Consider the following 14925-nt stretch of genomic DNA (forward strand, 5'->3'; position numbering starts at 1 on the left):
TTTGGCTGGGCCACTCAAGGACAGTCAGAGACTTGTCTCGAAGCCACTCCAGCGTTGTCTTGGCTGTATGCTTCGGGTCATTGTCGTGCTGGAAGGTGAACCGTCGCCCCCGTCTGAGGTCGCGTGCACTCTGGGGCAGGTTTTCTTCAAGGACCTCTCTGTATTTGGCTGCATTCATCCTTCCTTCAATTCTGACCAGTCTCCCTGTCCCTGCTGCTGAGAACCACCCCCATAGCATGATGCTGCCACCACCATGCTTCACCGTGCTTGGAGTTCTGCCCAAAGAGTTCAATTTTTGTCTCATCAGACCAGAGAATCTTTTTCCTCATGCTCTCAGAGTCCTTTAAATGCCTGCTTAGCAAACTCCAAGCAGGCTGTCATATGCCTTTTCCTCAAGAGTGGCTTCCGTCTAGCCACTCTACCATAAAGGCCTGATTGATGGAGTGCTGTTGAGATGGTCGTCCTTCCGGCAGGTTCTCCCATCTCTGCAGAGGACTTCCAAAGCTCTGTTAGTGACCGTTGGGTTCTTGGTCACCTCCCTGACCAAGGCCCTTTTTGCCCGGTTACTCAGTTTGGCTGGACGGCCAACTCTAGGAAGGGTCCTGGTGGTTCCAAACTTCTTCCATTTCACAATTATTGAGGCCACTGTGCTCCTGGGAACACTCAAAGCTTTAGAAATTGTTTTATACCCTTGCCCTGCTCTATGCCTCACCACAATTTTATCGCAGAGGTCTACAGAGAGTTCCTTGGACTTCATGGCTTGGTTTTTGTCCTGACATGCAGTGTGAATTGTGGGACCTTATATACACAGGTGTGTGCCTTTCTAAACTATGTCCAGTCAATTAAATTTGCCACAGGTGGACTCCAATCAAGTTGTAGACACATCTCAAGGATAATTAAAGCAAACAGGATGCACCTGACAACAATTTGGAGTGCCACAGCAAAGGGTCTGAATACTTATGTAAATGAGAGATTTGTTTTAGATTTTTAATAAATTTGCAAAAATTTCTAAAAATATGTTTTCACTTTGTCATTATGGGTTATTGAGTGTAGATTTATTGGCAAAAATTGCAATTTTATCCATTTAAAATTAAATCTACAACACAATAAAGTGCGCAAAAAGTGAAGGGGTCTGAATACTTTCTGAAGCCACTGTATGGAGCTGGCCATCTAGCTTATCAGCAGAATCTCTTATCTTCTCACTGGAATTTATTTATCTCACTGGTGCATGACGTTGAGAGGAGGAGCTGCTTCTCTCCCTTTCCTTCACTTTAACCCCCGCTTTGTGCTGTTTGTCTCTTTATTTTCTCCAAGCCAGGTGACACCCTGCTTCGTGACCCCTGCTTCCACGAAGGGTACAGCCAGACCAAGACCTGGGAGAGCGTGACCGGCAGCCCCTGCGTCTCCGCCCAGGGCCCGCCGGCCTCACCCCCCCATGGAAACTTCACCCACCTGGGGACGGGAAACGCCGCGCTCTGCCGGAGTGCCGTGCGGCGGCTCTTCAACTCCAGCCACTGCCAGTGGGGGCGCTGTTCCTTCAACGGGGTCTTCCAGCCCCCAGTGGAGGGGACGTTTGGGGTGAGTGGGAGGAGCTTTAGGGGAAGGAGATAGAGGGGTAATTAAGACGGAAGGGGATAGGTTCTGCTTGTCTCTCGCAGCAAGTATTATTATATTTTGATTTATACTGTGGGGATATCAGGGCAGACTTACTATGGATATTTGAATTGACCTCAACCTATTAGGGTACTTATGCACACCAGCAGGACTCTTATAGTGCAGTGTTATAAAATATGGAAAATGAGAATCCAGTTTGAATGGGAAACGGTTGGCGAATACATCAGCTCAATTTTTTTGATTAAACAGTAACCTATATGGCTTTTGATTACTATTTTAATTAAGAATGTTATTAGAACAATTACTAATGTCATCAAGACAGTGTTGTTGAATATTGAATGAATGATTAGCTTATTTCTGTCTCCTTAATAACAACCAAACTGATTTATTTACTTTCCCATTCATTTACTCTCTCGTTTTAATGCTCTTCCAATATCACACCTCCTGAAAGTCTGAGGAAATGTTTGTTCTTTGCCTGTCAATGAATCGGGTAGTTTGGAGATTGCTTAGACTTGCACACATGTTATGGTCATGGTTTAAAAATCTCAACAATGGCATTGGTTTTCAACATAGGCAGTTTTTGCAGTCAGTTCTGTGCACACAAAAATTTTAAACATGAGGCCCCTTTTTAATGACATTAATGTATTTTTACATAGAAGCTCTATGAAAGGTTTTTTTGTTCTTTTTGTGTTCATGCATGTTCCACAGGCCTTCTCTGCCTTCTACTTTGTGATGAACTTTTTAAACTTGACATCAGCAACACTCGAAGCCAGTAAGGAGAGGATGGTGCAGTACTGCTCCCGGCATTGGGCTGAGGTAACTCTCACCCTCCGAGCCCATGTTCTGTCCTAACACAAAACAAAACCTCACTGTTCCAAGCTGTGCAACATAGCACTGCACCACACAACACACCGGACCTCACCACACTGGACCACACCAGTCTGCACCAGACCAGACCAGACCAGACCGCACCATCCCACATCACACCAGACCAGACTGTACCACTACATCCAGCTCAAAGGAGCCCAATGAGGGGAAAAAATATATTATCATCACATGGGGTCCAGAGGTGAAAAAATATGAGATGCATTATTAACACTGAGAAATGTGTTATTCTGTAAGATGTTTTGTAAGACTTGGCCCATAACATTCAGTCAGGCTAGTTTGAGAATGAACAACACCCTCCTGGTTACCATATTTAGACATTCAACTAGCATCCAGTCTAGACCTCAGAAATGCACTCAGTTCCAGGTTCAACTCCTACACATGTAGCTACTGATGACCCTGGAACTACTGAGCCTGAATTGGTTCAGTACAGACCTGGTATAAAATACATATTTGTTTTGGATTCAAATACTTTTCTACACTTTACTGATCTTGACCCAGGTCTGGTTCAGTAAATATCCAACTGTGTAAATGAAATGTAAGCTGTTCTGAAGGGTGCTAGAAGATTGTGTAGTTTCTTTAATGCCTTTCTGATTTCTCTTTATAAGAGGCACTGTTTGTTTTTCACCCAGGTAAAGTTGAGTTACCCCAGCATTAAAGAAAAATACCTGGCAGAATACTGCTTCTCTGGAACGTACATTCTGACGCTGCTGGAGGATGGATACAACTTTACCTCAGGCAAATGGAGTGACATAAAATTCATCAAAAAGGTCAGATTCCCCTACGGCTTCTGATCGCTTCTGGACTGTCGAGAAATAATCACAAGCCAGTTGCGTGGTACAAATGACAGGCCTCCTCGAATAAAGGAAATTTAGCCACAGCATTTGCATCTGCCACAGTCACTGGCTTCAGCTTGGTCAAGAAAGCGGTTAAGCCTGAAGCAGGGGAAGGGAAGAGGTTAAGCCTGAAGCAGGGGAAGGAAAGAGGTTAAGCCTGAAGCAGGGGAAGGAAAGAGGTTAAGACTGAAGCAGGGGAAGGAAATAGCGAGAAACATGCACAACTTCTAAGAAAGGGGGAGAAACAGTGGCCAGGGGGCATGACTCCTGCACTTTGAACCCAGTGGAAAAAAGAGGAGTCTTCAGTGCTGCACTCATTGGTTGTTCCAGCTTTACTAACCAAGCGAGGTGCACAGGAGTTTTCTATTGTGACCGCTAGCCGCACTCATCATGTACTCTACTGTATCATCTTAACTCTACTCTATACCTATGATCTACTATCATGGTTAACCCCAAGTATTGATATTGTGCCTCCCCTGAATTCACAAGTGCCACAACCACCAAATTCACAACCATCAGAGACTCAGCCAGGCTGTAAAGTGTGTCAATATTGTGTCATTTGCTATTAAAAATGTACTGTGCGAAAATGAAAAATATTCCTTTTGCACCCTTGCAACAAATTTTGTGGTTCCATTGAGTTTCATCATTAATAATGTTAAATCTGCAGCACTCGAAACTTTTCTCTACGACAGATAATTATCTACTTTATGGGAGATGTAGATCTAGCAGTATCATCTTGAGAGTACTATGACTGAAAGTTATAAAAAGATTCAAACATTGTGGTTGCAGTAGCCTAATGGCACTTATGTTGTACTTTTTTATCATTTTATCATTGTTTTGTTATATGTTGTAGCTTGTCATGCCTCCTAGTTTGAATTAGCATAGGTTAGGTCAGAGAGTAATGTTTAGAGTGTGAATTGGACTTAATGTGTTCATGGCTATGAATAACTGTTACAAAATGAATATTGTACTTTATCTCATCTTGTATTGCTGCTATTTCGATAATTCTATTAGCCACTTCCCTCTGTTCCTGGGTTTTGGCCTTACCGCATGAGTAAGACCTATAAAACTTGGCCTTTCTAGAGGGTATGTCCATATGCCCACTTTTTGGCACTGATTGGCCTCTTAGTGGTGCTATAACTTATTTAAATTTTGCATAGTCAACCAATCATAACTCCTGCCCCTTTTAAAATATAGACTTGAATCCTACCTCACAATGTCTCTCCTTAAATTCTTTGGAATCATAATATGCACCATTTTGGATTTTCTACCATTTTGAATTTTTGAATAACATCTGAATAAATATCTCCTGCTAGAGAGTTTGACAGATCACCACCAAATTTGGCATGAGAGTACTTTTGACTGCAGTACCAGTCAAAAGTTTGGACACACCTGCTTAAACCATTTTTTTCATGATTAAAAATGCTTTAAACTGTATAAACTTGTTTATAAACACTTAATATTTCATTATATGATATATGTACTTATATGAGCAGATAATCTTAAGTGGATTGCATTCACAAGTTTGATTTTTAAATGAAAATGGAAATCTTGTAAGCTCATCGGGGGGGGGGTATTGTTTTGTTATATCTTGGTACGTATTGATGTTCATGATTACATCTATCTTAGCAGGTGCTCCAGGACCTGTAGAAATAATGACCACTCGCCATATTTCAAAATGCATGGAGTATATTCCTACATCATCTTCACCACCTGCAGTACCATATATTTCCAATGGAGGGTAGTAGAGTGAAAGTGATGTAGGAATAAATCCCATGCATTTTGAAATATGGCGGGTGGTCTCTATTTTTTTTTAATATGAAAAATTCTACAGGTCCTGGAGCACTTATTAAGATAGACGTCATCATGAACACCAGTACATACCAAGATATTTAAATATCAAAACAATGCACCCCCCTCCCCCAAATGAGCTTACAAGATTTCCGTTTTCATTTAACATTTAAAAATTAAACTTTTGAATGCAATTAACTTATGATTATCTGATTATATAAGCACAGATATCATTTCAAGAATTGATTATATTTTTATTTCAAAGAATGCACTTAATAATTTATTGAGATCAAAAATCCATGATATTGTAATCTCGGATCACTGCCCAGTATCTTGCTTAATGATACCAACAGAAACTAAATGGTGCTATAGAATGTGGAGAATTAATAGAGCACATCTTCAAGATCCAGAATTTATTCATTATGTAAAGGACAAAATAGATTATTTCATAAGTACAAACATCGAGGTGGAAGATATAGAAAAACCGACTGATATAATTTGGGATGCCTTGAAGACATACATTTGGGGAATGATTATCTCATACTCGGCAAAAAAGAAAAATGAATTGGATTTAAAAATCAAAGACAAAGAACAAGCTATCGCAACCTTAGAACAATCCAATAAAAAATCTTGGCAAGATTTAGAAGAGAACAAGCTGGCTGAAATTAAACAGGAATACGATTTGTTACTTTTGAAGAGCGCTAATAACTACAGGTTAAATTTCAATAAGGCACATTATTTAATGGCAGACAAGCCAGGTAAGCACCTTGCAAGTCTTACAAAATGAACACAAGCTATACCTTCTATAATTTTAAAAGATAAGGAAACAAATGCTTTAATCAGGAATAATAACTCTATTAATAATATATTTAAAACCTTTTATGAAAACCTGTATAAATCAGAAATAAAAGAATCGGTCTCTATATCCTTTTGGGACTCGGTAAAACCAAAACAAATACCAGCAGATAAAAAAGAATCATTAAAGAAGATAATTACTGATGATGAAATATTACAAACCATTAAAACATTTGCATTTAAAAAAGCCCCAGGTATGGATGGATTTCCTATAGAGTTTTATTTAACTTTTTGGGACAAAGTAGCTCCTTTATTTACCGAAATGACAAGATATATGTCACTTAATTCAGTTTTACCTAAATCCATGTATCAAACAATAATTTCAGTTATATTAAAACCAGGGAAATCCAGAGAGTCCCCTACAGATTATAGACCTATAAGTTTAATAAATTATGACAATAAAATATTGACAAAAATTACAAGCAATAGAATAGCAAAAATTATGCCAGACTTGATACACATTAATCAAACAGGGTTTATTAAAAAAAGACATTTACAATAATTACAAGGACACGCCTTAGTATTACGTAGTATGCAATAAAACATGACATAGATTTATCTGTAATGGCAGTGGATGCAGAAAAAGCTTTTGTTCAGCTTGAATGGCCCTATTTGTTCATAATACTAGAAGCCTTTTGTTTTCCAGAGGAGACTATTAACTTCATAAAATTATTATACAAACAGCCTAAAGCAAAAATGTATACTAATAATATATTATGTGCTGAATTTGCTTTAGAGAGGGGCACTAGACAAGGTTGGCCACTCTCCCCGCTTCTTCTTGCGTTAGCAATAGAACCACTCGGGAAAAGAATTAGACAAGATCCAAATGTCACGGGAATTAGTATTGGCAAACATAATTACAAACTTAATTTATTTGCGGATGACATTTTGATATATTTAACAAATATAGAAAGCTCCATACCCCCTTTATTAAAAATCTTTTCTGAATATTCTTGTATTTCAGGCTATAAAATTAATATGGAAAAAACGGAAATAATGGCAATAGGGTAACGTAAAAGAATAAACCATGATGCGCAACTACCATTTAAGTGGACTAAAAATATTAAATATTTAGGATGCCTAATTAGTGACAATAAACAACTGATATATGAAGATAATTTTATCCCATTACTTAATAATATGAAAGACGCCTTAACTAAATGGAATAATCTTCCCAGAAATCTCATAGGCAGAATTAATCTTTTTAGAATGACATGGCTTCCAAAGTTTCTCTTTTTATATTCAATAATACCAATTACCCCACCAAAAAGGTTTGAAGAACAATGGATTCATATTGAAGATGCTCAAGTACATCCCCATAACCTCTTTACATATTTATTTCAAAGGATAATATTAAGAATATTACAAATTTTACTGTAAAAAATACAGTAACATCATTGAAGAAAATTAAGAGGATACTGGGTGAATCAATATCAGTTCCAAAAAACACTATCTTATGGAACAATCCTTGGATAGCCATTCAGAATTTAACAATAAATTGGCCTACCTGGAGAACAAGGGGAATAGAGACTTTAAATGATTTAATAAAAGGTAATACAATTATGTCTTGGACAGATTTCCAAAGTAAATTCAGTTTGACTAACGCAGATTTTTTTAAATACATGCAACTTAAGAATTCGTCTACATTAAATCAGATAACTTTCAGACTCTACATTTATTTGGACAGCAGAGCACAGTTGAGGAAATTTTATTTGATACCGAAAAGAATAATAACATGATAGGCAACATTTATAGAATCCTGCAGAAATCGTACGCAGTTTAAAAACTCTTAGAAGGTAAGATAAATGCGTGGAATCAGGATTTGGAAAGAACAAACATTTTCTCAAAATGGAGGGAGTGCTGGAATATAGCCAATGATATTACTGTTAATGAAAATTTACGCTTAATCCAATATAAAATAATGTATAGAATTTACTACACGAGAGATACAATTCATAAATATTATAGTAGTACATCAGACAATTGTTTCAAGTGTAGAACTAAAGATTCACTAGCACATGCCGTCTGGGAGTGCTCTAAAGTTCAGAAGATATGGTTAGACATAAAACGGAATGGTTGTCAGAGGTGCTTAAAGTAAAAGTCAATTTTAATTAATCCATTGTTTGTTTCTTGATGTGACATAAAATGTTACAGTGAGACACCCTTGGGGTTGGATAATCCTTTTTTCATTGATGGTATTTAAAAAACTTTTACTTAGACATTGGAAATCTATTAAACCTCCAATACTACAACATTGGAAAATTTAAATGCTTTATTATTTAAATATAGAAAAGATATTAGCCATAGAAAATAACAGAATAGCACAATTTGCTATATGAGATGGGATAATGAAGGCAGTAGTTAAGGGGCATTCATAGTTTGTTGTTTTTTTGTTTTGGTTTTATTTGTTTGTTTATTTTTTTTGCAAAAGAGGCTGTGTGAAAAGGTACTGGATAGCTAAGTTGTTAAAATTAATAGGGGGCATGATTTGGAAATATAGTAGATATGTAGGACTGAGCAATTATGTGGATTCGTATGATTTGATGTAAGTCTAGTAATGTTTGGTGCATATGGATGTTTTGTATTTATGTTAGGATGTTTTTTGTGTGATAAATGTATAAGGTGTCATGTGTGTTTATAATGAAACAAAAATTAAATCATACAAAAAAAGTACAGATATCATATAATGAAATATTAAGTGTTTATAGACAAGTTTATACAGTTTAAAGCATTTTTAATCTGAAAAACTGGTTTAAGCAGGTGTGTCCAAACTTTTGACTGGTACTGTAGAAATGGTCTCTGAAAACATCCAAATTTGAAGGTGAAGGCGCCAAACAGGAAGTGAGTCGTATTGATACTTCTTTGTCAGATGGCTTAAAAAAACATTCATCCATCCACCACATTTTGCCGATGTTCCAGCTTTCTTATCATATCCGGTGCATGAAACTCGAAGACTACTAAGCTACCAATGAATGCTTTCGTTACAGTGTGAAATATTCACATTATAAAATACCACTAGCCTATTTAAAGACACTCAATTTAAAAAAATAATGTGTATAACTGAAATATTTTGAACAGTAATACTTACATAGCGATAATGAAATGTTATCCGTGTTCAGTAGATAGAGACAGAGAATCAATGCTGTCCTTCTCCTCTTCTGACTTACTCCAGAAAACTGTCAGCTTGGTCAATTAGCAAACACATGGCTTAGCTATGCTCAGAAGTCCTCAATAATAATAATATTTTCCAAGAAATTACGAAAATCATTGATAATGCCAGGTGCAGTGTTTTTTTACTGCTACTACAGAGTGGATGCGTGACACAGAGATGAGAACTTTCGGTTATGCTGAGCTATAAAATGTTATTCCAAAAGTAGAATTAGAGATGTTATACATCGTTAGAAAGCGTATACTGTCACCTACTGAATAAACTAATTGTTGATCAAGCCAGATTGTACTACAAAGGGCGACAACACCATACCGTGTGGTATTACGCACAGCTATTTTGGAAGGTACACAGGTGTCACAAATGCACATATATTTCACAAACAGATTATCCAAGACCATATATGAGCACTCAGTCTCAAAAGGGACATCTCTATGCATAAAACCAATGGTAAGGTTGTATATTTATTCCATATTTAGTCCCAGATATTGGCAGTAGAATGACATGGTATAATTTTAGAAAGATTTCACTGCTGTATTTGGCATATACTGTATTATACTATTGTTGGATTTATCTTATTGCTATGTTGCTATGATAAAATACAAATTTTTAGTGGTGAAAGGGGGTGCTTGTTAAATGAATGACCTGCGCGACAATGGTGGCGCTGTGAAACTCGGCCGTATTCGGTGTCCTGTATCGTCTACTAATGAAACTAGAACAGAGTTTCTGTTTTCAACTCATAGTTTGGTTGCAGGAGCAATGAATGTCTGAGTTGAGCAATCTCAGGATGCTGGCATCATGGCCACTAGGGGATTGCACCAGCAAGCTAAGCAGTTCATGGCAAGCTGCAAGAAATTGGAAATTGTTATACCAGAAAAAATATGTATATGCTGATTTACTCCGCAAGGAAAGCAGATATTTCAACCAATCTTTTTGTGGACCATTGTAGTAAAGGATCCTAACTGAGAAATCATATTAAATTACATTACAGGCATTTGGCAAACGCTCTTATCCAGAGCGACGTACAACAAAGTGTATAACCAAAACCAGGAACAAGTGTGTTGAAAACCCTAGAGGGAAGTACAGTTCCAAGTGCAGGGAACAACCGCGTAGTTTAACTTGGATCCTGTAGGTTAATCTGATTAATACAACAAAAACAGCAACAAAGCAGTCTATGCAAATAAAACAAGCAATAGTTGAGTAGGCACAAGTGCAATAACTAAGTTAACTAAGATAAACAGCTTACCTAGCTACAATCCTAAGATTACATAGTCAATTAGAGACTACAGGGAGTTAGGGAGGGATGGGGAGAGGTACAGCCTGAAGAGGTGAGTCTTCAGTCGTTGTTTGAAAGTGGTCAGGGCCTCAGGTGTTCTGACTTCCACGGCAAGGTCATTCTACCATCGTGGAGCCAAAACAGACAGGAGACGTGACCGGGAAGCGCAAGTGCTAAGAGGGGGAGGTGCCAGGTGTCCTGAGGTGCCAGAACGGAGGGGTCTGGCTGGCATGTAGGGTTTGAAGATCTTGTGGAGGTATGCTGGGGCTGATCCCTTGACTGCCTGGTATGCTAGGACCAATGTTTTGAATTTGGTGCGAGCCATAACGGGAAGGCAGTGGAGGGTAGTGAGCAGGGGGGTGACGTGGGAGCGTCTGGCAAGGTTGAAGACCAGACGAGCTGCAGCATTCTGAATGAGTTGCAGGGGTCTGATGGCAGATGCTGGTAGGCCAGCCAGAAGAGAGTTGCAGTAGTCCAGGCGGGATAGTACCATTGCTTGGACCAGGAGCTGGGTTGAGTAGGTGGTGAAAAAGGGGCGGATTCTCCGGATATTGTACAGGAAGAATCTGCACGCCCGGCTTACCGCTGCGATGTTCTTGGAGAGGGACAGCCAGCCATCTCCACTCCGAGATTCTTGGCACAGGGTGATGATGTCACTAAGGTGTCCCGCAGTGAAGTGGAAAAATCAAGGAAGGGAGAGGTTACAGCAGGAATGAAGATTAGCTCCGTCTTACCCGGGTTGAGCTTCAGGTGGTGATTGTCCATCTAGCTCTGGATGTCCCTCAGGCAGGCGGAGATGCGGGCAGGGACTTGTGTGTCCTATGGGGAGAAGGAGAGAAAGAGCTGTGTGTCGTCAGCATAGCAGTGATAAGACAAGCCATGGGCAGAGATTACAGGGCCAAGGGATCTGGTGTATAAGGAGCCTTGGGGAACCTTGGGGTTGGATAGTTTGTTTTTTAGCCACCTTGGATTTTGTCAAAAACCCATTTAGACATCTTCTCCTAGATCTATTGCCAAATCTATTGGCATTTTTTGGTAGCCCTAATATATTGACAAATTTGGTTCCATAAAGGAAGAGTGGCCATATATCTGCACCCCTTTTATCTATTGATCAAAATTGGTGTGCAGCCCACGAGGGCTGGGGAGCACACACTAAGTTTAGTGAAATTTGGCCACTTGGGGTGCTATACTAAAAAACATGTTTAAATTGTAACTCAAACTTAAACTAGATTTGGGGGAACAATACAGTAATGGGTCCAAATTGGGCAAGTAAAAGAATTTGTCACATGGAGGTGCTGTAGCTCTTCATCGCTGCTTGCGGATATATTAACTAATATTGTTATTGTTCTTTGTCCAGCTTTTAGTTTTGTACTTTGTATCTTGCACATGGTCAGAGCATCTGCAAAAGGATTACATTTAAATGCATGGTAAATGTAAATCTCAGATTTATGACAGTGCCTCTTTGTGGAGACTGGGGGTAGTGACTGAATATCTGTGACTCTGTTTAAATTGGGGGCAATGACTATGAATGTGTGTATCTGTGCTGATGGGGAGCAGTGACTTTAAATATATGTTTCTGTCTGCAGATTCAGGGGAGCGATGCTGGCTGGACTTTGGGGTACATGCTGAATCTCACAAACATGATCCCAGCTGAAGCCCCGGACACCCCCCCTCTACCCCACGCCGGCTATGTCACCATCATGGCCCTTTTCAGCCTACTGTTGACTGCGCTTCTACTGCTCGCGTGCAAACTGTTCAGCCGGCCGGCCTGCACTCAGAGCAAACAGATCATCTGACTCACTCTCACTCTCTCTCTCTCTCACTCTCACTTGCTGTCTCTCTGTCTCTCACTCTCGCTCAGCGGCATTCCAACCACTTTCAGAGTGGTTTTAACATCTGTGTCAAGAACAATTCTGAAACCAACGGTCTCATCAAGGACGATAATGATAACGGTAATGAACGTAATGATGTCATATGAAACATCACTCTAGAGAAAATTAATGCAGCTGGTTACAGGTCATAACACAGCAGCCGTTGGAATTTACCTCAAGTGGTAAGTGCATACACTGTTTGGGTAACTTTCAGAGCATTTCTAACAGTAATTCAACCGTTAAACAGGATATGACCGAGCTCTGTTGAATAAAGAACACAAACCATTGGAATTACTTTTAGCATACAAGATTGATGGTTGTAATTATGATATCTAGCTATTGTTATTGTTCTCATTATCAATTGGCCGGTACATTGCATAGACATGGACCCAGTACCTCAGTCTTCCTGCCCATCATTCCAGTCTTTCAGGATTTTGTTGTAGGAATCATCAAGGCAACGTTGATAAAGATGAAGTTAAATGGGACTTTAATGAGTACAGAGGACTTTTACTCTGCGGGAGTCAAACTCCTCCCCAACTTCAGAAGACATGTCCACAAGCCAAACCTCATTTCAGAACATTGCTATTTGTTTGTTTGTTTTAACGCTTCCCTTCAGTAAACAGAAGAATCTCAGGAGCAGGCACGAGCATATTTCAAGACGATGGGAGAGGGATTACGAAGTGCGTGTTCACATAAAATTACAAAAACATTTTAAATGTGAAAATATATAGCAGGTGTTAGAAAAAAATATATATATCCCAATTCATCGATCAATTCATTAAATTATATAATTTAATTGTATGATACACATTTATAAACCTTACATGCATAAATATGGCAGTAGATATTATGTTTGTAATATGTCCCCTATGTCAAATATTAGTAATGTGGTCCCATTGTGGATTGTTTTGCATACAGAGTTGTTATTTTATCATGGGTCTTGATTTTCATGTACTGGTAATTCTCCTTTTACTGTCATTTTAATGTTCCTTGTCCTAGCCCTGCCATTTGTGTTTATAACAAATCTGTATTGTCAGTGTTTTATTCGTGCTGGACTTGGGATCTTTCATGAACCCCATAAAAGACGCAGCTAAAGTCAATCACAGTTCTTCAAACCAAATCCAAATAATCTGCTCACCACAGGAAAACAATGATTGGCTCACATTGATGAACACATGACAGCTCTTCTCATTTTGGGTTTCATAAAGTCCTACTTTCACATTTCTGGTTTGTATCCCTGCCACAGACAGCACATGTAGCCTACTGTATGTAAGTAACAGTATTTCCACTCCAAGTGTGTACATATGTGTAAATAAGCGATGCTGTAAGCAAAAATACTGTTCTGGTACACACTGCATTCCCCCCTTCATCACAGGTTCTGCATGGCCTGGGTATTTTAGGCCACAGATAGTGTTAGGCTTGGGATCTGGGTTTTCTAGAAAGTCATAGGTTGTTGTCCCAACTGTGGCACTGCTGTTTGTACTGTTGAGTAAGGTGATATACCTGAATAGCTTCAGTAAAAAATCTTTATGCAAAAAGATGTATTCTAAATGTATTCTAAATAAATCATTTTACTATCCAGAGTGAAGCCTTCTTTTCAATTTTAATGTTTTAAAAATATTGCATAAAGTATATCCAATATGTATTCAGACAAAATAAGAGAAAGAGTAAAAACAGAGTTGTGAAGTTATATTAAAAAATAAAATTATTCTAAGATGCTAAGTATAGTTCTATGAAAAGCTGAGGCAACATTCCAGTTGAGGCAGAGTGTTTGTGTGCCGTGGCAAATAAAATGCCATACGTGAGTGCATTTGGACTTACTCCATCCATCCTGCTAAGTGTCGCGGGAGGTGCTGGAGCCTAGCCTGTATTGGTCTGTATTCCTGCCCATCGCAGCACACACTATTCACACACATACCTTGGGCCAATTTACACTTTGATTAGCCTGACCTGTGGGAGGATACCAGAGTACACAGAAGAAACCCATAGACACTGGGAGATTGTTTCTTCCTTTAAAAAAGCAGAACGTAATCACTACATTGCTAAAATTATAGCTAAAAAAGTTAACTTTTTTTCTTAAAATGGGATTGGTTGTCCCATCGAACCTGCTCAGCTCATTTTTTAGCTAGCTGCCACATGGCTTGACCTAGTGATACAAAAATAACATCAGATTAGAGCTATCCATCTTCTCTTTTAAACAGAAATAACTTTTCATGATATGAACAACATGCATCTGTATCATTTTATAAATCACACAAAGATGAAAATTTACTTCAATCCATGAAATACACAAACATTACCCTCACATCAATGTTTTGTCTCCTAAAATGCATTGACCATGTAGATATGTTCCAAACAAGAGGCTACAAAAGTGCGGCTGTAAAAACGTGACACGTGACACGTGAAACCCAACCCCTTTGTAACGTTGGTGTAGTACTCAGGGACCGAGGTTGCCGTTTGGATGGTTTTTTCACGATGCAGTTGTCGAGAGAATTTCTTACTGCTCATCTGTTATTTCAATTTCTGATGGTTTCTGTGCCAGCTGGAAAAGGTATGGCATATATATTGCATCAGTTTATCCTAATGGTTATGCTTGAACTTGAACAGTCATTGTTTCTGATGTACATTTGA

At 38.8% G+C, this 14925-nt stretch overlaps 1 protein-coding gene across 4 annotated transcripts in view; it reads left to right on the forward strand.

The window, feature by feature from the left end:
• The window catches only part of entpd1 (ectonucleoside triphosphate diphosphohydrolase 1), a 74756-nt gene that overhangs the window by 39068 nt on the left and 20763 nt on the right, over window positions 1–14925 (forward strand). For 3 of the 4 annotated variants that reach the window (XM_064321223.1, XM_064321222.1, XM_064321224.1), the window contains exons 7-9: window positions 1315–1578; window positions 2323–2430; window positions 3132–3269. In XM_064321223.1, the coding sequence (XP_064177293.1) occupies window positions 1315–1578; window positions 2323–2430; window positions 3132–3269 (510 nt within the window). Of the gene's footprint in view, window positions 1–1314; window positions 1579–2322; window positions 2431–3131; window positions 3270–12009; window positions 13874–14925 lie in introns of those variants that run through there. The other variant, XM_064321225.1, reaches the window with a different exon arrangement.

This window comes from Anguilla rostrata, chromosome 2 (genome assembly GCF_018555375.3).
Source record: "Anguilla rostrata isolate EN2019 chromosome 2, ASM1855537v3, whole genome shotgun sequence".
Taxonomy (NCBI): domain Eukaryota; kingdom Metazoa; phylum Chordata; class Actinopteri; order Anguilliformes; family Anguillidae; genus Anguilla; species Anguilla rostrata.